The sequence below is a fragment of the Neovison vison genome, chromosome 3 (assembly GCF_020171115.1).
Source record: "Neovison vison isolate M4711 chromosome 3, ASM_NN_V1, whole genome shotgun sequence".
Lineage (NCBI taxonomy): Eukaryota > Metazoa > Chordata > Mammalia > Carnivora > Mustelidae > Neogale > Neogale vison.
In genome coordinates, this window is record NC_058093.1 from 203,984,514 (window position 1) to 204,009,950 (window position 25,437).

Genomic DNA, 25,437 nt, shown 5'->3' on the forward strand with positions numbered 1-25,437 from the left:
CCTGGGGCTCCTCTTTGTAGGAATGTCAGCAACGTCTGCCAAGCCCTTAGCTCAGGGTCCCCCCCACTGCTCTGAGAGGCCTTGGCATCCGTGGGCTGGATGGGGGGGAAATCTAATGACCCCAATACACAGGGTCGCTGGCCTGATGGAGCCCAGAGGAGTGAAACACGACTCAATGACCTTGTATGTGTCAGACTGGGGCAAACAGAGAGGAGGGGAATGGGAGGACCAGGCTGGGCCCTGTGGGTGGGGCACAGGCGAAAGGGTCACAGGAATGAGATGAACCATCGCAGTGACAGCACCAGGCACACAAATGAGGACTGAAATAGGAAACTGTAGCAGGCACCGATGCCCCTTTGCTTTTTCTCAGAGCGCTCCTGCCACCATGTTACAAATGCCTGTGGCAAGAGGGGCCTTGCCGAGGTGTGGATGGGCGTGTAGTCACCCCACAGGCAGGGCTGGCCATCGTCATGGCTGACATCTTGTTTGCAGAGGCCCGGAACCCGACACAGGATGCAGAGCTTCCTGAGGCTGCTGAGGGAGAGTGGGGGCACCGGGCCCCCCTTGGAGGGGCTGGTGACTCTTGCAGGCAGACTGTGCCGGGACCTCCAGGATGATCCAGCCCAGGTGCAGCCCTTGGTCACCGCCGTGTTGGACAGTCCCCTCCGCCTGCACCTCCTGGACAATGCGGATGTGGCCCTCGTGTGTGCCCGAGCGCTGGCCCAGCAGGACCAGCACCAGGCTGCCTGCCGCGTCCTGGAGGTAAGACCTGTCTTGGGGTGGGGACGAAGAGCCACAGTAGCCACAACCGTCCCCAACCCAATGGAAGCGCCTACAGGTCGGCAAGAACCTGGGGAGACACATTCTAGAAACCAAGCCAGGATGGTCCACTCTCTGTGCAGAGTTCTACTACCATAGTAATTAGAGTCCAAACTGTTTGTGAGCCCCATTTTGAGTGGTGGTCCTGGCTTGGATCCCAGTGGTTAAGACAGTCACACAGACCCAGGACCTCAGTCCCTTAGCTGCAGGCCCATGGCTGGGCACGCAAACTGAAAGTACGGTCGTCACTCATCGGGTGCTACTTGGGCGCACAACTCCTCTGGCAGACGGGACATGAAGCCGTTACGGTCTGTAGCCACTTAATGTGACCACAGGTCATTCTGCTACCTAAATAGTGGTACGTTGGACTGCAGCACACAGCACATAGGACATGCCTGCATTACTTCCTAACTGAGAAATTCTGAATTCCAAAACCCCTCTGGCTCAAAGGGTTTCCAAGAAGGGGTGTGGGGGCCTGTTTTCCCCTCTTTCACCCCATCATACAGCTCATGCAGAATTCTTGCTGAGTTTATTTTCAAGATAGTTCTTTTTTTAAAAAGATTTATTTATTTTTCAAGATTTCATTTATTTATTTGAGAGGGAGCATGAGCAGGGGGAGGGGCAGAAGGAGAGGGAGAAGCACACTCCCCGCTGAGCAGGGAGCCCCACGTGGGACTCGATCCCAGGACACCAGGGTCATGCATGACCTGAGCCGAAGGCAGATGCTTCACCGATGGAGCCATCCTGGCACCCCGAAATACTCTGTTCTTTCCAGTTCTTTCAGTTTCCACGCCCTTCGCCACAGGCTGCATAGTGCCCTTGTGTCCCCTTGGTTTGTTCTTCACATAGCCGCCGGAGAGCTTGCAGGTTCCGATGAGCCACAGTGAGCCCCGAGCCATGGAGTGCGCTTGCCCCCCCCCCCCCCCGGTCAGCCTCTCCCTGAGCTTCCTCCGCAGTCGTCACGCTGCTTCCGTGCTGATCAAACAATCCTGAGGCCTCAGGACCTCAGCACGTGCTGCTCCCTCTGCCGTAGGCTGGAGCCCGGCTGCCTGCGTGGCTGCTGCCTTTCCTCCTCACTGGTTTCTGCTGTGAATGTCTTCCCGGCTCGGCCGTGCCTCCGTTATTGTGCAGCGTAGAGTCTGGTCCCCCCTGCGGCTGCTTCCTCGGGTCTTTGTTCCGTCGGCCTCCCTGGCACTGCGGCCCATGAGGGAGGCCCCCCTCGGTTGTGCTTACGTAGCAGCTGTGAGTCAGCGGGCCTCCGTGTTTCACGTCTGTCAAAGCAAACAAACAAGGAAGACACGGGTTGTGGTGCCCTGTCGAGGCACTCGGTGGTGAAATGTGGGAATGACGTCGGTGGTGGAAAACCCCCGGAGCGGGGATGTAAACTCGGTCTGGACAGCCCTCAGCGTCTCTGAGGAGCTGACATGTAGGGGAGACCTGAGAGAGACGGCAGGGACGGCACACCAAGGAGGGGCACGTCCTGCCCAGGGCCGCGCCCTGCAGGGGCATGTTTCCCTGCCAGCTGTGCCCTAGGCTGATGGCTGCCTCCTGGCAGCTGACTGGAAGTCACAGCCTCGCAAAATGGGCTTTTTCCGCTCTGTGGAGAGAAGGTGGAATGACTGTTGGCACCTCCCTTGCCAAGATGATGCTGAGAACATTGGGGTTAAATGCGGGAACCACACGCCGACCACAGGGCTGTGTCGAGGGGAGGCCAGCACTGGGCACCCTTGGCCAGCTCCGGAGTCTGGTTGTGTGAACAGGTCATGCTGGATTGGTGAGCTTGGTGGGGCACAGACCAGAACCACTTCATTCCTCTCGGCTCAGAATGCACTCCCTGAGCACGCGAGGGGCAGCCCTGCTGGGTGGGAGGGGAAGGTCTTTCATGCAAGATGGGGGTCAGCCCTTGGACCCTCAAGTCTGACCAGGTGCTTCTAACTGTGGCTCTGCCTCTCATGGGTTGTGTGGCCCGGGGCCCTTCGTTTGCCTTCCCCTTGCCTCGTGCTCCCTGTCTGTAAGGAGCGGCGAACAGCTGCTTTGTGTGTGCGGGGGGGAGCTGACAGGGCCTCGCCCGGGCCCTCAGCCAGGAGCAACTCCTGCAGGTTGGGTCGGGTTGGAAGGCAGTGCTCCGGGGGCAGCCGGGCCTCAGCAGCTTTTCTCAACAGGGATGCCAGGTGCCCGGAGGCAGCCAGGAGCTGGTCCAGCTCTGGAACGACCTTCACTACCGTCTGGTCATGAAGCGGCTGGGCGTGGCCACGCTCACCCCAGTGCAGAAGTTCCGCTGCAGAAAGAGGTACACTGCTGGCCTTTATTTGTGCGTGCTCCCCAGGACTCCTGGGGGTGTTTCATCTAAAACAACGGAGGGGATGAGGTGAAGCAGAGACAGGGAGGTAAATTCAGGAAAAGTCACAAGAAGCAGTAATTGTCAAAAGGTAACAGGCTCTGCGACAGCCAGTGTGCCCAGCACTGAGCCCCCCTCTCCATCTGCTCAGCCGGCCATGGGGGTGCACCCCTACTTACGCCAGCAGGGTGAGAAGGGCCACTGCCTTCCTGTGAGGGCTCTGAAGGCTCTGCAGGGAAGGAGGCAGCCGGTGGACATCCTGACCTCACTCTGTTCCTCTTCTCCTCTCGTGGGAGATGCCCAGCACATGTGCCTTTGGTCATCTGATTCCCACAGACAGGCTCTGCAGGTGCCACGGGCTGGGGTCTTCAGCACCACCCCTCGGGGCTGCGGGGCCTTTCAAAGAGAGGTAAAGATGAGAGTGATGGACACGTCAGACAAGATGCATGGGGTGCTTAGGAGATTGCCTGGCACGTGAGGGATGCTGGGTCCGCATTAATAGTAATTAGCACCACGGCCGTTATCAGCACTAAGGAAACATTACAACTGCTAATTACTATTATTCCTTCATCACCACTTATGGATGAGGAAACTGAGGCCCAGAAAGGTCAGAACTTGCCCAAGCTGTCACAGGAGAGAGATGCAAAGCTGGGACTCCAGGCTAGACACTGAGACCATAGAGCCTTTCTTCATCCTGGGTGTTGCCCCCTGACCAGGAAGGGCTGATGTCCTCTGAGTTCCTGGCAGTCCAAGTAATGGGATTTTTGCATCACAGGGCCTGGTAACCAGAAGAAGCAATGGATTCTTTCTGGATCCATGGTGTCTGTCAAAGAGTGAGATATATCCCCTAAGCCCAGTAGTTCATCAGTCTTATGGTCTTCGGGAATGGGATCCTTTCCCCCCATATAGTTGCCCATGGCCTGCCAGAGTGCAGTTCAGTAAATGACTTGGGGATCAGTATGCACTGTTTGTAAAGAAGCCCCTGATTGCTGGGAGCTGTCGGAGTTGCTGGGGATATAGCCTGAGCCCTACTCTCCTGGAGCTGACACTTGGTGCAGACAAGGGACAGTAGAGAGGACACAAAGTAGATTCTATTGTTCTGAGCGGGAGTACTAGACACAGAATGTGCCTAGTAGAGGACTGTGCCACCTTTTTTCTTTGTTTTGGGGTGGAGGGTGCTGGACAGGCTCCTCTAAGCCTTGGCAGAGGGGGCCTGAATGTGGGGTTGGCAGCCCTCGGAGGTGTAAGCACCGGGCGGTAGTGGAGTTCCAGCGATGGTCGGTCCGCCGGCTGAGGGTGGTGGTTTCTCCTAGAGGGGGGTCACCCCAGGGTGGGCTGGCATAGGAGCAGAGGCAGGAGGCTCTCGGGAGTCTCTGGGCGTGTCAGGACAGATTCTGGAGGATTTGCTGAGGAGCTGGATGTGTTGGAGGTGGTAAAGAGAGAATGAAGCCAGCCTGCTGGGCTCTCGGCCTGACTGGCTGGAACATGGTGGTTTCTCACTGAGATGCACAGAGCTGGGGCCTGGGGGCAGTTGGGGAGAGTGAGGGATCAAGCTCCATTTGGGATGTGGCATGTGTGGGGTGCCTTCCTGACATCTACAGTGGTTTGTTTAGTTGGCCTCTGAGTATCTTGGGTGTTCCACGCTGATACCATTTGTGTCCTTTCGGAGAAATCCGTGCACCAGGAAAGCGGGCAGCGTGACCGACCCCAGTCTCCTCGTCATCCGCTCGCTAAGCTGTGGCTCGCGGGTCAGTGAGTGGTCCCGGAGCACCCGGTGAGGGGTGCAGGTGAACATGGGCGGACGCCGGGCCCCTGGTCCTTCCGAGGAGGGGCTCGGCAGCGCGAGCTTGGAGAGGAGCCCAGCCGGCGAGAGGAGAGGCCGCGAGGGGGTGCCCGGTGCGAGCCCACGCGGTGCATGCGGGGGGGGCGCCCATAACCCCGGCCTCACCTTCCTTTTGCAGGAACCCGCCACCGCCCTCCCTCTGCCCTGACGGCCTGAAGAGCCGCAACTTCCCCAGAGACGTTCGCCAGAAGCTGCACGACTTCGCCTCTGCCGTGAGCACCAACCCCAGCAAGGCCGAGAGGGTGAGAGCCAAGGAGGCGGAGGCCAGGCCGCCCTCCCCTTCGCTGCCCCGACCTCAGGTGACCCCCACCCTTGTGGCTCCCCCCGCCCCCCGGGCCTTCCGCGGGGCCCTCTGCCGGGGCGCCGGTGGCTTCGGGCCCGCTGAGCCTCCCTGGGGGACAGGAGCTCCCTGGCCGGCAGCTCCGGACCGTCCAGCCTGCGCACGTGGAGGGTCAGTGCCCTCCCGCCCACGGCCCGGCACGGGGTGCGGGGGTCAGGCGACGCCGGTCGCGGAGCTTCCGGCGGCGGGGAGGCCGGTGTTTGCAGAGCTCCGTGCCTGTTGAGGCCGGCGGGCGCCCCCCGCAGCGCGGCCCCAGAAGCTGAAGGCACGGGAAAGCAGCCGCACGAGCGCGTTCGTTTCCGGCTGCTTCGAAGTCGGGGCTTGTTCTCTTCCCCTGCTTCTCTGCTCTGTCCAATCGGCGGGGCCTCCCCATGTTAGCTCCACCTACGTGTCGCCCTCATCCAAACGACTGAGCGTTCCCGAGTGGGGGCGTGCCCAGTCTGCGGGGTTCCTCGTGCCTGCTCCACCCACCGCGCTCCCTGTCCAATCGGCAGGGCTCTCCCAGCGATCCCCGCGCGGGCTCTGCGGGGCTGGCTTCCGGCGCGCGCGGACCTGCGGCATCTCGGCTTTCGGCCTGCGGCGCGCGCCGGCTCCCTGCGTGGCTCCCGGCCGCCCGCTACCTCCCGCCGCGCAGTGGCGTCGCTCAGGCCCTCTCGTGTCTGGATTCGTCCGGCGGCGGCTCCGCGAAGGAGCGAGGCGGGGGTGGAGGGCGTCCCGCCTTGGAGGCCGCGCCGGGCGGGGGCGGGACCCGGCCCTTCGGGTCGCCCTGGGCCCAGGGCGGCGCTCGAGGCTGTGCTGTCCGGGGGCAGGAGAACCTGGCGGTGGAGATGAGGCTGAGCGCGGAGCAGGTGTACAACTGGTTCGCCAACTACCGGCGGCGCAGAAGGGCCCTTCTCCAGCGTCGTGCGCCGGTCCCGGAGGACGCGGCGGTGGACCTCCGCGTGAGGGAGGCGGCTCCGGAGCGCCCGCAGCCCCCGGACCAGCCCCGCCTGGACCCCGGGGGCGCGGCCCGGCCTCGGTGGCCAGGTGAGAGGCTCCCGCGCCGCCCGCTCTGCCCGGCACGCTTTCCTAGGCTAGGCCCCGGGAGCGCCGCTCCGTTCCGGGGACGCGCCCTCCGCGCCCGCTCTGCCCTTAGACGACATCCTCTTGTCGGAGGAGACGCCGGAGCCGGGGTCGGGAGGGCGCGCAGGGGGCTGCGCGAGGCTGCAGCGCGTAGCGGTCCCTGTGTCCGGGGCCGGGAGGCCACGGGCAGACCAGCAGGGAGCCAGCCAGCCCGGGGGCGGGCACCGGGGTGGAGGCCTGTGAGCGGCGCACGAGGGACGCCGCAGTGATGCGGTTGTAGCTCCCTTCGCCCGCGGGCAGCGCTGCTCCTAACCCGCTGGGAAGGAGGCTGGGACGCAGGGCTCCAGCAGGCCTTCCCACCGCCTGATTGACCTTCAGCAGGACTGGAGGAAGATGGGCCCGCACAGTCCACGGAGACCACTCAAGGGCCATGGGAGTCGCTGGCTCTGGCCCCAGACTTTTCTGGAGATGAGACTCTGCCGAAGCCATTGCCTCCCAGGTACTGCCATCCACACGGCCCGTGGGACCATCTCCGTATTGACTTTCCCCATCCTGAGTGGGTGGCCGGGCCTGGAGCACACGTGCGGATGTCGGGGCTGACAGTGGGACGACGTCAGTGCTTGCTGAGAGCAGAGAGACCCCCGTGAGTCCGGGGTGGGGAAGCCGCTGGTAAGGAGCCCATGTCAGGGACCCCCACTTGCTCCTTGGAGCCTGGCTCGTAGCCTCACTCCATGGATGTGTTGGGGAAGGGGGAAAACAGAGCTGGAATGAAACACATGCTTGCTTGCTTCCCAAAGCCAAGCCCTAGCTGTTGTTTCTTCCTTACTGTATTTTGTAGCGTGTGTGTCGTTGAGTCCATGACAGGTAATAGTTCTTGAATTCCTTATTATGCGCGAGGCACTGTCCAAGCCTGGTCCCTCCCCTGGGATGAGGCATGAACCTGGTGTAAGGGTAAGGAGAGTGTTGGCCATCAGCAGGACTAGGTCTGAGAGAGGGGCCAGGTTCCCCGTGTGTAACCATCAAGCTCTGGACACCGTTTCCATCTACCGTTGTGACATCGGCCTCTCTCATGACACTCCCTGTCTGCCCTTCCCGTGAAGGCTGGCACTGCCCAGGTGCGCGAACTTAGGCAGGTTCCTGTGAGCTCTCAGTGCCGAGCGTTTCTCATCTGCGACACGGGGAGGGGTATGATGCAGGTGGTTGCAGAAGTGACAGTGCTAGGGGAGGGGGATCACAGAAGCCCAGCAGCACCATCTGAGACACACCGAGTGTGCAATATCGAGTCTTTAAATTATTATCAGCTGCTGCTTGATGTTCCTGGAAGATCAGCCACCGTCATTCATCCCACTGCTAGGGTCTTGCTCATCATTTCCTGTTTTTGGTATTATGGAACAGTGCTTCATTGAAGGTCCTTTTAAATCAAGAGCTAATGAGTTTTAGTATTTTTTTTTAACTGTTGTGGACCTTTGCAGCCACAGGTAGAACAGTGAAAGCAGTGTGATGAGGGTCACGGTGGGCCAGAAAACCGTCAGTGGCGGAGTTGAGTTGGGAGCCTGGATTCCCAAATGGGGCTGGAGTTTCCTCCCAGGCCTCTTTTCCCTGGCCTGAGGGAGTCTCTGCCCTCCAAGGGATGGTGTTTTCTGTCTTCCCCAGGTCTCTGCAGGGCAGCGAGATGTACCAGGAGGGCCCTGGCCGAAGCCCTGCCACTCTCCCCCACATCTGCCCTGGCCTCTGCCCTCTGACTGCTGACAGTGACATGCTGGACTCTTCCCTGGCTGCCCCTGAGTCATGGCTGATGTCCCTTGCATTGGCGTCCTCCAAGGAAGTTTCCTTCCAGACTGGGCAGCTGGTCCATGGGCATGGGCTGGACCTCACGATGCGCCCTGCAGATGCCACTGTGTCCATCACTGCCCTCGGTGAGCCCAGCTCCACAGGTGGGTCCATTCCAGAATTCCAGACGGACCGTGCTCTTCTGCACAAGATGCCACAACTAGTCAGGTCTCATTTGAGGGGGCGTGGGAAGGGGCAGCACTCTCCTGCTTTTCTAGTTGCAAAGTAAAATGTGCATACGACTAAACGTAGGACGGTGAGGAAAGGGTTAAAATGAAATGAGACAGCTGCCACCCTGCACTCCCGTTGCAGTCCATCCGACTTGCCTGTCACCATGTGCTGCAACAGAGGACAGGTCACCCCATCCCATGATCTAAGTATCATTTCCTTAGTTTCTAACATGAAACTTATCAACTTGAAACCACAGCTTACTGTTGTAGCTGTAACTGCCTGTAGAGAGTGTGGATTTAGATACGTATTTGTCTGCCATGTTCAAAAGCATCTTGTGACACTTCACCTTATGTGGAGGCCGTTGGCACCGTCAGTTTACCCATCACCTAAATTTCTTAGTCTTCTGTGTTTATATCTTTACTTTCTTGGGGTTTCTAACTGTCTTCCTTTTTTTTTTAGATTCCCTGTTCTTGTCACACCTGTAACTTCTCCCATTTTTCCAAGTGTCTCCTCCAAAGACCCGTGGCTGGGAGGCCTCCTTTCTGTTTCCGCCCAAGTGTTGTTTCCTAGACCTGGGCAGAGTCACCGGCCCAAGAACGCTCCTTTCATTGCCTCCCGGGTTTGGGTCAGTGTTTCCTGAGTTGTAGGTCTTGTCCTGTCTTCACTGACTTCCTTGTTATGTTTGGGAACATCTTCACTGTGCAAGAAAGGGGGCTTGTGAGATAAATTTTCTGATTTCTTACGTGCTGTGAAATTATCCTTAACCTGCCCTCACATTTGGTGAATAAACTGGCAGGGACAGAATTTTGAGTTTAAATACCCTCCCGTAGGTATCTGCAGATACAGTCCTGTCATTGTAGCATCTGATGTTCGTGTCATCGTGCTGGCCTCTTTGCAGATCACATATTGTTCCTTTCTTGGAATTTTTGTTTGTTTGTTTACTTGCTTTAAGTCTGGGTGTTCTAAAATTTCACAGTGATGGTATGCAGTGTGAGTCTCTTTAATTCACTTTCCTATTAAGCCTTTCGATTTAAAGAACAGGTGACAATGTATCCTCTAAGGTTTGGTATTTTTTGGATAATATTCCTTGATAGTTTTCCTCCTCCATGTTCTTCATTCTCTTTAGAGCACAAATCTTACCGGGATTTTGGAAATCTTGGGCCAGTCTCCCTGGGTGCTTACCTTTTTCTTATGCTTCTTTTCTTTTTCATTGTATATGCTTTGGGGGTGTTAGAGTCTGTCTTTCAAAAGTCCTAATTTGATAGTTATACTTTAAGAGAATTCCAGGCTCTTTTTTTAAAAAAAGATTTTATTTATTTATTTATTTAACAGAGAGAGATCACAAGTAGGCAGAGAGACAGGCAGAGAGAGAGAGATAGAGAGAGGAGAAGCAGGCTCCCTGCTGAGCAGAGAGCCTGATGTGGGGACTCGATCCCAGGACCCTGGGATCATGACCTGAGCTGAAGGCAGTGGCTTAACCCAGTGAGCCACCCAGGCACCCCCAGGCTCTTTTTTTATTTGAATTTTCCTTTAGTCAGAGGTTGTGTTACTTTTTATATGTGCAGTTTTTTTTTTCCCTTGAGTATTCAAAATAAAAAGTTTCAAAATTATGCTTTGTTGTCTGAAGGTGGGAGTATTGGGGCTGTGGATTCTGGCCCTTCCTTGAGTAGAGAAAGGTGAGGGGCCGGAAGGAGGAAGAGCCCTGGAGACTCATTGCTCTGGAGCCAGCTTTTCAGTTTGATCATATCAGTCCTTCATTTGTCCACGTCTTCCACTGTGGGAGACCTACGTTTGGCCATCCCATATTTACTGCCAAGGCTGGAGTGGGGTGGTCACTGGCTGTATTCACATGGGGACGAGGGGAGCTGGTGTTCACACCACTTCCAGCACAGGTGAGAGGTGACGGTCTGTATGAATTGGTGAGCCTCCCTGCCAACTGACCGCCTGAGCACCAGGGTGTTCCCCTGCTTTCCTTTTCCCTAACTTTCCTTACCCTCCCTCCCACTTTAAGATTCTCAGGATCTGATCTCAATCCCACCTTGCTTTCAGGTGCCCTACCAACAAAGGATGGTACTTGTGTCCTGGGTCTCCTTATGCTCCTTTTGTTCTGGACTTTGGTTTCTTGTCTTCCTTTTGGAGGAAGAAGATGTAATTTAGTGATCTTTTAACCAGCAATGCTCAAATTATCCCTTCAGTTGTATTTAACATACCTCAGAGTATCTAGAGTTCTGCAGAAAAGAAGCAGCAGCAGAAAGTGGGGGTGGAATCACGTAATGAATGGTCAGGAAGGTTCCTTTGGTCTGAGGTTGGGCTGCAGGCTGGCAAGTTAGGTGGTCACTCTGGCAGACAGTGGTGGGGGCGGAGGGGGGACAGTGCATGCCCAGCCCAGATGGCCTGTTGTTTTGTCTGAGGTCAGAGAGTCTGACGCTGGGCTTACCACCTGTCAGACTTCTTACCTTCCCTCGCTCTGAAGTGTCTGCTGGCCCAGAACTGATCTGATTGACCTCAGCTTATGTGTAAGAGAGAGAGAGACATACGGGGATATCCTCTGCAACATTTTCTGTAGAAGGAGGAGCAGTGTCAGGTCATGCCACATCGCAGCTCCGTGGACTCGTGGTGCAGCAGGAGATGGAAGGTGGCAGTGGTTGTGGCCCAGCCTCTGAAGAGCCAGCACGAGGCAGACCGAGAAGTTCTCACGCGGCAGCAATGGCACTGGAGGCCTGAAGTCTGGGTAGATGAAGCAAAATTTGAAGTCCACAAAACTGGACTTTGCTTTTGTTTCTGGAAGCCTAAAAAGGCCACTGAGATCCATAGCTGTGACTCTTCCTCAGTAAGGGAGGTTGAGGCTTGGGGCCGGCCAGGCTGGACACTGCTTCTCTCTGTGGAGGTCTCGGTCTTGGTGCTCGGGGGCTGTGTTCTGTCCTCCAAGCACTGGGTGTGGAATTTGCTTCTGTGTAGGATTCGCTGACCCACCTGCTGGCAACCCCCCGAGCATGTACCTGGAGGAAGGTGCAGGTACCAGTGGCGGCCAGGCAGAACAGCAGGCGGGCGGCTTCCTGGTGACACAGCCTCCCGAATTTCTCCTAGCCCAGAGGTGAGCCACACAGAGCCACGGGTGGGGTGTTCCAGGTTTATAGACTTAGCAGATGTGCAGTTTGAGTCCTTTCCTTACGGGTTTCTGGAAAATACATCATCCCCACCCTGCATCTACCAGAAGAGGGTGGCTGTTCCCTGAGACAGAAGAACACCCAGAAATTGTAGAGCAGACACAGGTGTTGGTGTTGGGGATCGTGCTCCCACTTTGCCTCTTCCCCAAGATCACCCTGGATCCCTGAAGCCACTTTTTGGCATTTTGTTTTCACCAGATGGAGGTTGAGTTTTTAAGCAGCATCAAGATCCTGATTTTATATTCCAAACTGTAGTGTGGAAGGTGCGCGAGAGAGCTGGGAGTAGCCGAGGTGCTTCAGGCTCTGGCTGCGGAGGCCAGGACGACAGGCCAGGAGAATCGGGGGGTGGAGAAGAGGGATTAGAGGAGTGTGAGAAGTCAGGGGTCCTCTGTCTGACAGGGAAGCTGCAGTAGGGGTTGCCAGGACTAGGCTTCCAACGTTCATAGTCTCCCCAGTCTGGGAGCTGAAGGCCAGGTGCCCAGCACGAGCAGAATTACAGGGCAGCGTGTGAGAGAGAAGGGGAGCGGTCGGTCAGGTCACAAGTTCTGCTTGCTGAAACAGCCAGAGCGTGAGAAAATACAGACTTTGCAGATGAACTCACTTTTCTATTCATGTCCAGGAACCTGGATGGAGAAAATGCCACTGTCAGGTCCCCTCACAGCCGCTCACCCTTGCCCTCTGATGGCCCAGCCCATCCTTGCTCTGACGTGATGACCTTGAGTCATTCTCTAACAGTAGATTTGGTGGGCGTTGTTAGCCTTCAGTAAAGTACCGCGTTAGGCGATACAGATGCTGGTTTTCTTTCTTTCTTTCTTTCTTTCTTTATTTAAAAGATTTTTATTTATTTGACAGAGAGAAATCACAAGTAGGCAGAGAGGCAGGCAGAGAGAGAGAGGGGAGGAAGCAGGCTCCCCGCGGAGCAGAGAGCCCGATGTGGGGCTCGATCCCAGGACCCTGGATCATGACCCGAGCCGAAGGCAGAGGCTTTAACCCACTGAGCCACCCAGGCGCCCCCAGATGCTGGTTTTCTGAGTGACTTCTGTATCGACCACGTGCTGAGCTGTGTGGATCAGCCCCTCCTGCTGCCGCCTGCAGGACCATGGATCTGCTTTCTTTAGCTGCATTTTTAAAAGTCCCATGTGAATGGAATGCAGGAGTGTTAAACTTTGTGGAGGGGAGAGAGGGTCTAGCTTCTCTGACTCTGCTTGAGTATTTGGGGATTTTACCCTGTGGCTCTGTGTATCGGGCCATTCATCTTTGTGAGCTCTGTTCCTTGATGCGGATGGACCATGGTGTTTGGATCCATCGCCTCTTGGTAGCCATCTCTGGGTTCCCAGTTTGGGGTCGCTGTGAGCACTCCTGGATGCGTGTGGGTCTGCCTGTGTGCCTTCAGGTCTCTGGGCTGTGTACACGCCTAGGAGTGGAATGGCCGTAGGTGCGTGTTTGTCTTTTTAGGGAACTGCCAGGCTACTCTACTGTTGTCCTGAGTGGCTACACCAGTTAGCTCCCCTGCTATCCCTGCTGCTCCCCCGATTGGATTCTGATACCTCCCCTGCTGTCCCTGCTGCTCCCCCGATTGGATTCTGATGGCTCCCCCAGGGCTGCCCCTTGACCTCTTCCTTTAGGTTTCTGTTTGTTGGTCCATCTCTGTGAGCCTCCTCAAGTGCTCTATGCCTCACCCAAGCCACCTGCCTGGGGTGTCACACAGGTCCCTCTAGCACTGGAGGGCCCTGTGGGAGGACACTTCTTAAAGTGGGTCTTACCCCCGGAAGGGCTGCTTGTATGCAGAGCGCTGTCGGGTCATGTTGCTCGCAGGGTGGACCATGACCTGGAGTGCCTCCATATGGAGCTTGTCCTGATGTCTTTTTTCCAGTCCGCTGGAGTTGGCACCGGGCCCTTCCTTCTCCAGCCCTGTTTCTGCTGTGGACCTGAGCCAGCCCGTGCCCTCTAGCCAGGTGAGACCCTACCACCAGGGACTCTGCGTGTCCCTCTTAACTTTTGGATCCTCAGGTCATACCTTTGGAGTGAGTAAACCAGGCACATGTCACAAGGGAAGGGGTGCTTCAAGGTTGGACAATAGTTGAATGGGGCCCGGGAGGTGGGTGCTGTGGGCTCGTGTTTCTTACTGAGTCCAGAGATGGGGTGTCCCGGAGTAAGGGGTGGCAGGTGGGAACGTGGAGCCAGGCAGAAGGTGCTTCTGTGTGTAATGCTGTGTTGGCTTTCCAGGTGCAGTGGCCCGACGGCCAGGCCTCCAGTGATGCCTTCTGGGGAGCCAGAATGCTTCTTGAGCTTTCAGGGGGCAGTCTGGGTTGAGATGTCCCTTTGTGGCTATCCAGCCAGTGCCCCCAGGGGAGCAGGCGTGGACATCGAGCCTTTCAACACGTGTTACATAGAGCTTTATTCCGACTGAAGAGAGGCCCCAGGGTTCCTTCGGGGGGTTCCAGTGAGAAGCACTGAGGCTGCGTAGCCCCCACCATGTTTGCAGAGTTTGTTTGGCAGCTCAGTGTATCAGAGGAAGCATTTGAGAAACGCTCTTGAGCTCAGAAGTCCAAGGGGTCTGTTTCACTCAGGCAGTGGGAGATTGTGGATTCGAGCTCCTGGGCTTGTAGGTTATGGCCAGGGAAGGCCTTTCTGGAGATAAAGGAGAATGTTGCACTGCTGTCTGCCCTCCCTGCCCTATGACAAGGCCAAACTTCACCCAGTTAGGTTGGCGAGTGGGGCGTGGGCAGTGTTATGACACTTCTGTGTCTTAGGGGTGATGTGTTTGGGACAGCACAGGCAGGGTGGGCCAGGGTGCCTTTTCCCTGAAGGTTGGAGTTCACTGTGTTTGTAAAACAGATGTTCTGTTCAATTAAATTGCGGTTCAATGTTCTGAGCTCTCCCCTTTTACTGGCCTGACTACATCTTGGACACCTGTCCCTTTCAGTCCTTTGCCTTTCTGTCCCTGGCTGGCATTCTGTGGCCCGAGTGTGCATTGAGTGATGAACCAGTACCCTATTGATTTGATTGTTTCTAATATGTCTGGTTTATAAGCAACACCACAGTGGGCATCTCTGCCCTCTGCCCTTCACCTGACTGTTTTGTTGTGGGAAAAGGAATTGCCCTGGTGCTAGATGCCACCATGTCCAAGCACGCAGGGCCCCAGGGGCCGAGTGTGATGTGACTCCTGATGCAGATGACTTTCTTTGTACAGGGGTGACTTTGACACTCAGGACTGTCACTGGCAGGAATAAGCCCTTGTCCTTGCCTCACCCATTGGATCAGTTGGAAGTTGTGTGATGAGCAGTTCCTCTGATACATCAGGGAGCAAAGGCCATTTTGTGCTCGCAGGTGGCTCCCAGCATGGACAGGAATAAGCCAGCAGTCATGGGTGGTTGCTGAGAGGGGGGTGTGAAGCGAGGGATGGCTGAGAGAGCCCAGGACATGTGGGGCCTGAATGACAAGAGACTGAGAGCTTCCTGAAGGGGGGGGCAGCTGAGTCGAGACACCTGTGCTCCCCAGCCACAGCCCCCCCCCGCCCCGGGCTCTCAGCTGTACTCCTCTCCCCTCACCTTTACTCTGTAGACCCTGGACCCTTCGCATCCCTTCCTCATCCCCACACTGGTGCTGCCCAAGCACCAGCAGTAATATATACTTCCTTTCAGGGACACTCTTGTCCTGTTCCGTAGAATGAGGAATCTTTTAGTTGTCAAATATTTTATTCTGAAATAGTCACAAACTTACAAAAAGTTACAAATAGAGCACAAATTGCTGAGCTGATGCCTGTACTTCGTTTGTGTGTTTCCTTTTGATAAGGAATTCTGCATTCCTCTATTGCGGTCATCAGTCAGGAAGTCAGTGCTGGTCCTCCACTGCCTTCTTCCAGACTCCGTGGAAGTCAGTTGTCCCAGCAACACCCTAAGTGACAAACCAATCACATCACGTAGCCCATGCTGAGTGCCCTTGACTGTCTCACTGCCATTCAGGCCACAGCAGTGGACTTGAATGACCCTGACACTTTGGAAGAGTTCAAGCCAGTTACTCTGTAGAATGTCCCCCAGAATGGCCATGTCGGGCATTTTCACGTAATATGGAAAATTCCTTTTTGGATGGACTGTTGCAGAAGTGACACGAGGCACTTACCGTGTCCTACAGATGGCACATGATTTTGGTTGTCCCATTGTTGGTGGTGCTCGTTTGATCCCTTCATTAGGGTGTTTCCTTCCAACCCTCTCCACTATAGTTACTCTGCTTGTATATTTTGGGAGGTCGTGCTTTGCAGCTGTGCAAACATGCTGTTCTTATCAACCTTTCCATTGACTCATGGATTTCTCTGGTGTGCTTCCGTTTTCATAATCCATGAGCACATTACTAACCTAGTCCTGGCATCAGAATGGCACCAGCTTCCCTCATGTACTGCCACAAAGTCTATGCCTGTGAAGATTCACTCTTCAGCCTTATGGGCCCGTCAGCCAAGTAGTGATTTGTTTTAATCATTGGGGTATTTAACTCATCGTATGTTACCTGTCAGCCTTTCCGGAGCCACAGGGAGGTACCTATGTGTGAGGCAAGAGCCTCCTGAACAGGCTGTGCGAGCACCTCCTGGGTAGCTTCCTCCACCTACCTTTTACAGACACCTGACTTGATCCTGAAAGTTCCAGAGCACAGACTCAGCCACCTGGATTGTCTCCATTTTGTGGCAAATGGACTGAAGTCTCTGGAGCTGACTGTTAACTGAGACCCGAGCGCCTTTGGAGGGCCTCCTATGCAGAGGTCAGATGTCCTGTGAGGCTGGAGGCCTCGCCCCCTCCCGTATGCCCAGCCCCTGTGGGAGTGGCCACTCCTCTCAGTGTCCTGCCACCCAGCTGCCACTCTGAGGTCCACCACTTCCCTTTCTGCTGTCTTGATCCCAGACTCCTTTGAGAAGAGGAATGTTGGCCCTACAGACTATTCTGCCCTCACCCCCTTAAGGGGCCAGCCTGGGTCCAGTGGATATAGGTGAGGTGCTGTGACCAGGTCGAGGGTCCTCCTTTTGTGTCTTGCTGAGGCACTTGCCCTCCTGAGATGAAAAAGGGTATGGTGGCCATTTCAAATGGCTGATAGTTCTCAGAGGGGCCCAAAGGAGATGTCAGAGAGGCTTTCCAGGCTCCAGTTATAGCAGGGGGGATGTCCAGTGACCAGCTCCAGGGAGACTAACTTTTCCGCCTCTCCTTGTCTACATAGTTGTGTGGGTCCCAGGAGGTTGAGAGCTGTGGCCACATCTCCTGCACAGTCAGGCCCAGAAATGATCACCCAGCAATGGCCCCAGTGTATGAAGGGTCCTGCCTTCACCTCCACGGTCCATGGTGTAGAGACTGATGGAGAGGGCAGAGGGTGCCTGTATTGATCTCTTAGGCCAAGCTATGTGGCTCAGAATAACAGATTTGGAGGTGCGATGTGGGTGATGTCATTGTCGTGAAGGCTCAAGGGGAGCTTTCTCCAGGTTCCAGGACTTCCTTGATTTGGGACTGCAGAGCACCCGTCGTCATCTTTTTTCTTTTTTTGAAAGATTTTATTAAAAAAAGATTTTATGTGTTCATTTGAAAGAGAGAGAGAGAGAAAGAGAGAGAGAGAGAGAAGTAAGAGGGAGAAGCAGATTCCCTGCTGAGCGCGGAGCCCAATGTGGGACTTAATACCAGGACTCCAGGATTATGACCCAAGTCCAAGGCAGTTGCTAATCAACTGAGCCACATCTTGACTTGATCATCTCTGAAGACTGTATTTTCATATCAGGTTTCATTCAGGGATGTTGGGGATTAGGATTTCTACATATGGGAGGGGAAAAAAGATGGTAGAGGAGTAGGGGACCCTGTTTCAACTGGTCCCCTGAATTGAGCTGGATATCTGCCAGACCATTCTGAACCCACGAAATCAACCTGAGATGTAAGAAAATATGTCTGGAGCTCTACAAACAGAATATCTCTGGCAGTTGGTCCTGAGGTATGAAGTGGGGAGCTGTGATTCTGCAGGCAAATAATGGAAGATAAACAGAAGGGGAAGGGATCCTCCGTGAACTTGTGCCAGGAAGCTGAGGTAACAAAAGCCTCCTGCCTGGGAACTGGGCACAGACTTGCAGACCAGTAGCGGCAGGGAAAAAACTTTAGGGCAGCCCCCAAACAGAAACCAGGAGCTATGGGTGCGCACTTACGAACTGGGGGCGGTTTGCAGCTTTCGAAGCACAAAGGACAGAGACATGCCCAGCCCTGGGAGTGATGGCTGGGGGAGGTGCTGTGGGGTGCACAACCCAGAATGCTGCGGTTTTTAGCAGCACGGAAGCGAAGACCGTGTGGCCTGGAGAGCTCAGTGAAGAGCAGACTGCCATCTCTCTGCTTTGGGACAGAGTTTGTATGTGGTCACTTGTCTGACTCTCAGAGGAGATGTGGAAAGCTTCTAGGGAAAGCCGCCAGAGAGCAAAAGCCCCAGAAAACCGATGTTCACTGAGCACCCCCCCCCCCCGAGTGTAAGGCAACTCTGCCTAAACTGGAGTTAACGGTGGACTAACAGCATGACAGGCCCCTCCCCCAGAAGACAGGCTGGAAGAACAAGAGGTTGACAATCCCAAGGTGCCTAGAAAACAGGTGCATCTTCCTTGGGTTGTGGTCAATACTTAGGACTCTGTACATTCCCTCAGCCAACCCTCAACAGAATGACTAAAAGGAGGAGCCCCCAGCAAAGAAAAGAATCAGAGACTGGGGCCTCTGTCACAGAACTAATGCATATGGATATAACCAGGATGTCAGAAATTTACTTCAGAGTAACAATTATGAAGGTGATATCTAGGCTTGAGAAAAATATTGACAGTATAGAATCTCTAAGGACAGAAATAAGGTGTAATCGGGCCAAACTTAAAAATGGTATGAATGAAATGCAGTCTAAACTGGATACTCTGACTGCCGGGGAAAATGAGGCAGAAGATGAATTGGTGAGCTAGAAGATAAGATGATAGAAAAGAATGAAACTGAGGTGACATGGGAAAAAGATTAAAGCCCAATGGATCAAATAGATTAATGACTCAATGAAACATTCCAATATCAGAATTATTGGGATCTTTGGGATGGAGATTATATATATATATATATATATATATATATATTTGAGCAAATCATATCTGAGGACTTCCCTAATTTGGGGAAGGAAACAAGTATTCATGTCCAAGAGGTAAAGACGACCCTTCCCAAGATCAATGAGAACAGACTGATGCCATGACATATAATAGGACAATTGGCAAATCTTAGATCCAAGGAAATGATCTTGAAAGTGGTGAGGGGGAAGAGATTTCTTATGTTAAGAGGGAGGAACATCAGATTAAGGTCAGACCTGTCTACAGAGACCTGGCAGGCCAGAAAGGGCTGGTGAGACATATGCAGGATGAAGAACGTGCAACCAAGGATACTTTATCCAGCAAGGTTGTCATTCAGAATGGATGGAGAGACAAGGCTCTTACAACATGGGGGAAACGATATGTGACCACCAAGCCAACCCTGCAAGAAATATTAAGGGGGGGTTATATAAAGGGAAAAAGACCCCAGTATGATATAGAAGAGAAATTTACAGAGACATTCTATAGAAATAAGGACTTCACAGGCAACATGACAAAATTGTATCTTTCAATAGTTACTCTTTTTTTTTTAAAAGATTTTATTTATTTGACAGAAATCACAAGTAGATGGAGAGGCAGGCAGAGAGAGAGAGATGGAAGCAGGCTCCCTGCTGAACAGAGAGCCCGATGCGGGACTCGATCCCAGGACCCTGAGATCATGACCTGAGCCGAAGGCAGCGGCTTAACCCACTGAGCCACCCAGGCGCCCCCAATAGTTACTCTTAATGTGAATGGCCTAAATGCTCCCATGAAATGGCACAGAGTTGCAGATTGGTTAAAAAGACATGACCCTTCCCTATGCTGTCTACAAGAGACTCATTTTGAACCAAAGATACATCCAGACTGAAAGTGAGGGGATAGAAAACAATTTTTAATGTCAGTGACCCTTATAAGAAAGCTGAGGTAGCAATTCTCATATCAGACAAATTAGATTTTAAGCTAAAGACTGTAGTAAGAGATACAGAAGGACACTATATCATTCTTAAAAGGCCTTTCCAACAAAAGCATCTAACAGTTGTATATATTTATGCCCCCCCAAGTGGGAGCAGCCAACTACATAAGCCAACAGTTAACCAAAATAAACATTGCTAATAATATGTTAATAGCAGGGGACCCCCAAACTCCTCTCTGCCATAGGTAGATCATCTAAGCAGAAAGTCAACAAAGAAACAAGAGCTTTGACACGCTGGACCAGATGGACTTCATATATACAGAACATTGCACCCTAAAACAGCAGACTACTCATTCTTCTCAAACTCACATTGAGCTTCCTCCAGAATAGACTACACTGGATCACAAATCAGGTCTTAATTGATACCAAAAGACTGAGATTATTACCTGCATATTCTCAGACCACAATGCTGTGAAATGAAGTCAATCCCAAGAAAAATTTTGGAAGACATTCAAACACTTGGAAGCTAAAGACCATCCTGCTTAAGAATGTTTGGGTCAGGCGCGCCTGGGTGGCTCAGTGGGTTAAAACCTCTGCCTTCGGCTCGGGTCGTGATTCCAGGGCCTGGGATGGAGCCCTGCATTGGGCTCTCTCCTCAGTGGGGAGCCTGCTTCCTCCCCTCTCTCTGCCTGCTTCTCTGCCTACTTGTAATTTCTGTATGTCAAATAAGTAAAATTAAAAAAAAATCCTGAGATACTGCAAAGGTGGGTTTAAGGGGGGAGGCATACAGCCATCCAAAATTTATCCCCCTCAATAGAAAAATCCCAAATACATAAACTAACTTTACATCTTAAAGAACTGGAGAAAGAACAACAAATAAAGCCTAATGCAACCAGGGGAAGAGAAATAATTAGAGCAGAGATCAATGAGTTAGAAACTAGAAATATGGGGCACCTGGGTGGCTCAGTGGGTTGAGCCTCTGCCTTCGGCTTGGGTCATGATCCCAGGGTGCTGGGATCGAACCCTGCATTAGGCTCCCTGCTGAGCAGGGAGCCTACTTCCTCCTGTCTCTCTGCCTGCCTGTCTGTGTACTTGTGATCTCTCTCTGTGTCAAATAATAAAATCTTTAAAAATATGGTAGAGCAGCTCAAGGAAACTAGAAGCTGGTTCTTTGAAAGAATTAATAAGATAGATAAGCCATTAGCCAGACTTATCCAAAAGAAAAAAAGCAAGGACCCAAATTAATAAAATTATAAATGGAAGGGGAAAGATCACAACTAACACCAAGAGAATAGAAATTACTATCAACAAATATATGCCAATAAATTAAGCAACCTGGAAGAATTTGATGCCTTTCTGGAAACCTATAAACTACTAAGACTGAAACAGGAAGAAAGAGGCAATCTTAAGAGACCAATAATCAGTTATGAAATTGAAGCAGTGATCAAAAACCTCCCAGAAGGGCACTTGGGTGGCTCAGTTGGTTAGGCGACTGCCTTCAGCTTAGGTCATAGTCCTGAAGTCCCTAGATTAAATCCCACATTGGGCTCCCTTCCCGGCAGGGAGTCTGCTTCTCCCACTGACCTCTCTCCTCTCATGCTCTCTTTGCCTCGAATAAATAAATAAAAATTAAAAAAAAACAATCTCCCAGAAAACAAGAGTCTAGAGCCTAATGGATTCCCAGAGGAATTCTGCCAAACATTTAAAAAATAGCACCAATTCTCCTGAAGCTGTTTGAAGAAAAAGATAGAAGAAAACTTCTAAACTCATTCTATGAGGCCAGCATTACCTTGATCTCAAAACCAGGTAAAGACCCCATCAAAAAGGAGAAGTACAATACCCCTGATGAATGAATATGGTTGCCAAAATTCTCAACAAGATCCTAGCTAATAGGATCCAACGGTACATTATAAGGATTATCTGAGCACCTGGGTGGCTCAGTAATTAAGGGTCTGCCTTTGGCTCAGGTTGTGATCTCAGAGTCCTGGGATTGAGCACCATAACAGGCTCCCTTCTCCGTGGGGAGTCTGCTTCTCCTTCTGTCTCTCCTGCTGCTTGTGTTCTCTCTCTCTCTCCCAAATAAAATAAATCTTTTTTTTTTTTTTTTACAAAAAAAAAAAAAGATTACCCATCACAACCAGGTGGAATTTATTCCTGGGATACAAGGTGGTTCAACATTCATAAATCAATGTGATAGAACACATTAATAAGAGAAGAGACAAGAACCACATGATCCTCTCAATGCAGAAAAAGCATTTGACAAAATACAGCCTTTCTGGATTAAAACTCCTCAGAGTGTAGGGATAGAGGGAACATTCCTCAATTTCATAAAAACCATCTATGAAAAACCCACAGTGAATCATTCTCAATGGGAAAAAGCTGAGAGCTTTTTCCTTATCAGGAGTAAGACAAGGATATCTACTCTCACCACTGTTGTTCAACATAATACTAGAAGTCCTAGCATCAGCAATCAGACAAAAAAAGATTCAAATTGGCAAAAAGTCAAACACTCTTCACAGATGACATACTTTATGTGGAAAACCTAAAAGACTCCACCCACAAATTACTAGAACTCATACAGCAATTCAGTAATGTGGCAGGATAAAAAAATCAATGTACAGAAATCATTTGCTTTCTTATACACTAACAATGTAACTGTAGAAAGAGATATTAAGGAATTGATTCCATTTACAATAGCACCAAAAACCATAAGCTACCTTGGAATAAATCTAACCAAAGAGGTAAAGAATCTATACTATAGATACTGCAGAACACTTATGAAAGAAATTGAAGAAGACACAAAAAGATGGAAAACAATTCCATGCTCATGGATTGGAAACGTAAACATTGTTTAAAATGTCTGTGCTGTTCAGATTAATCTATATTGTCAACGCCATCTTGATCAAAGTACCAATGGCATTTTTCAAAGCACTGGAACAAAACAATCCTAAAATTTGTATGGAACCAAAAAAGACCCCAGATCATCAGGGAATTGATGAAAAACTAGGGGCATCACATTGCCTGATTTCAAGTTGTAGTATAAAGCTGTGATCACCAAGACAGCATGGTACTGGCACAAAAGCAGACAAGTAGATCAATGGATCAGAATAGAGAGCTCAGATATGGACCCTCAACTCTGTGGTCAACTAATCTTTGACAAAGCAGGAAAGAATGCCCAATGGAAAAAAGACAGTCTCTTCAAGAAGTGTTGCTAGGAAAATTGGGCAGCTACACACAAAAGAATGAAACTCGACCATTCTCTTACACCACACACAAAGATAAACTCTAAATGGATGAAAGACCTCCATGTGAGACAGGAGTCTATCAAAATCCTAGAGGAGAGGAGAACATAGGCAGTAACCTCTTCAACATCGGCTACAGCAATTCTTTCAAGACTTGTCTTCAAAGGCAAGGGTAACAAAAGTGGAAATGAACTTTTGGGACTCCATCAGGATAAAAAGCTTCTGGACAGCAAAGGAAACAGTCAACAAAACAGAGGCAACCCACAGAATGGGAGAAGAAGATACTTGCAAATGATGTTAAAGATAGAGGGCTGGTATCCAAGATCTAAAGAACTTCTCAAACTCAACACCCTCCCCCCCCAAAAAACCTAGTAAGTCAAAAAATGGGCAGAAGACATGAACAGACACTTCTCCAGAGAAGACATATGAATGGCTAACAGACACATGAAAAAATGTTCAACATCATTAGCCATAAGGGAAATGAAAATCAAAACCATATTAAGATACCACCTTACACCAGTTAGAATGGCAAAAATTGACAAGGCAGGAAACAACAAGTGTTACTGAGATGTGGAGAAAGGGGAACCCTCTTATACTGTTGGCAGGAATGCAACTTTGTACTACCACTTTGGAAAACAGCATGGAAGTTCCTCAAAGAGTTAAAAATAGAGCTACCCTATGACCCAGCAATTGCACTACTCGAAACTTACTCCAAAGATACAGATGTAGTGAAAAGAAGGGGTACATGCACTCCAATATTGCAATGTACACAATAGCCAAACTGTGGAAAGACCTGAGATGACCTTCAACAGATGAATGGATAAAAAGGATGTCCATATATGCAGTGGAATATTACTCAGCCATCATAAGGGGTGAATACCCTCCATTTGCATCGACACGGATGGAACTGGAGGGGATGAGTGAATGCTGAGTGAAGGAAGTCAGAGAAAGACAGTTACCATATGGTTTCACTTATATATGGAACATAAGGAATAGCATGGAGGACATTAGGAGAAGGAATGGGAAGATGAAAGGGGGAAACCAGAGGGGGAGACAAACCATGGGAGACTATGGACTACGGGAAATCATCTGAGGTTTTCAGAGGGGAGAGGGTTGGGGGGATGGGGTAGCTGGGTGATGGGTATTAAGGAAGGCATGTATTGCATGGAGCACTGGGTGTTACACACAAACAGTGAATCATGGAACACTACATCAAAAACTAGAGATGTACTCTATGGCGATCAACATAACATAAAACAAAAACAAAAACACCTAACATACAACTGTTAAAAAAAAAAAAAAAGAGGGACGCCTGGGTGGCTCAGTTGGTTAAGCGGCTGCCTTCGGCTCAGGTCATGATCCCAGCGTCCTGGGATCGAGTCCCACATCAGGCTCCTTGCTTGGTAGGGAGCCGGCTTCTCCCTCTGCCTCTAGCCTGCCACTCTGTCTGCCTGTGCTTGTGCTCTGTCTCTCTCTCTCTCTCTCTCTCTAACAAATAAATAAAATCTTTAAAAAAAAAACAACAACTTGTCTTTAAAAAAAAAAAAGGACTTCGACATACAAAATTTTGTAGAACATAGTTCAGCCTGTAACGGTTTCCATGCCTCGTGCCAGTGATCACCTCCCAAGGAGCCCAAGGCACTGTGGTGTCCCCAGTGTACCCCCCAGTGCATGCCTTGGGCAGAAGACTATGTCCTGCCTAGCTGCTGGCTGCTGGGGCTGGGGTGGTACTGGGATCGCCCACCCAGTGAGGGCTGGGATGAAATTGTTCTGACTTGGAGGTGCTGAAGTTTTGAAGGTAGGATTAAATGGAGGCCTCTCTCTGGGTGCTAAACCAGAGGGGACACCTCTTGGGGGGTGGTTATAGTGCCCACTCTGACCTGGGCAGACAAAAACACTCATAGCTTCAAGTTTCCAGATACAAAAGCCTCTTTGGCTCAGACATCCTCCTCCCTTCCACATGCTTGTGGAGCCTCAAGGTTTTGTGGGGAGCCAGATGCTGGTCAGCAAGATGAGGCAGAACCCAGAAGCTATCTTTAGAATCGAGAGCAGGAGCAATGTGGACAGAAGTGAGATGGAGGCGCACCCTGCTGCCACCAAGTCTGAAAAAAGAGAAGTATCAGTACCCCATGTGAGTGTCCCACCACGGGGAGCCCCACGTGGTGTGGAGCAGCCTCTGTGTGTAACAGCACATGCTTCTTTGTTTTTCAATGAGGTGAAATTCACGTAAACTGAGCCTTTTAAAAGCATACAGTTCCTTGACATTTAGCATGGGCATAATACGGTGCAACCATCATCTTTTTTTTTCCAAAGCCTGTTCACTCCAAAAGGAAATCCCATGATCCACAAATCACTGGCTTCCCTCTTCCCTTTGACCTCTGGCAGCCAGTAGTTTCTGTGTCTGTGCCTTTACCTATTCTGGATATTTTATATAAATGATATCACATAATCTATGACTTTTTTGTTCAACTTTTTTCTTTTAGTGAAATATGTTTAGGATTCATGCACATTGTACCTCACTCATTCCTATGGCTGACTCTTATTCTACTATGTGGATTTTTCCATTAGCTGTTGGACATTTGTTTTGTTTTTACCTTTTCACCATTGAGAATACTG

At 51.6% G+C, this 25,437-nt stretch overlaps 1 protein-coding gene across 2 annotated transcripts; it reads left to right on the forward strand.

The window, feature by feature from the left end:
- Positions 1–513: 513 nt before the first annotated feature.
- ANHX (anomalous homeobox) lies at positions 514–13,883 on the forward strand. 2 transcript variants are annotated; one of them, XM_044241036.1, is made up of 9 exons: positions 514–762; positions 2,982–3,109; positions 5,119–5,242; positions 6,150–6,366; positions 6,781–6,901; positions 8,056–8,336; positions 11,362–11,497; positions 13,444–13,525; positions 13,797–13,883. In XM_044241036.1, the coding sequence occupies exons 1-9, from the start codon at positions 514–516 to the stop codon at positions 13,881–13,883; spliced, it is 1,425 nt and encodes a 474-aa protein (XP_044096971.1). The 2 variants fall into 2 exon arrangements, with proteins under 2 accessions (XP_044096971.1, XP_044096972.1); XM_044241037.1 differs by lacking the exon at positions 8,056–8,336 and having other exon boundaries at positions 11,381–11,497.
- The last annotated feature ends 11,554 nt before the right edge of the window (positions 13,884–25,437 follow it).

Coding starts and splice junctions, on each gene's coding strand:
- ANHX (XM_044241036.1), top strand. CDS start 514: ATGCAGAGCTTCCTGAGGCTGCTGAGGGAGAGTGGGGGCACCGGGCCC. Junction 5,243..6,149: donor ACCCCAGCAAGGCCGAGAGG/GTGAGAGCCAAG, acceptor GTCCGGGGGCAG/GAGAACCTGGCGGTGGAGAT. Junction 8,337..11,361: donor CGGTGAGCCCAGCTCCACAG/GTGGGTCCATTC, acceptor GCTTCTGTGTAG/GATTCGCTGACCCACCTGCT.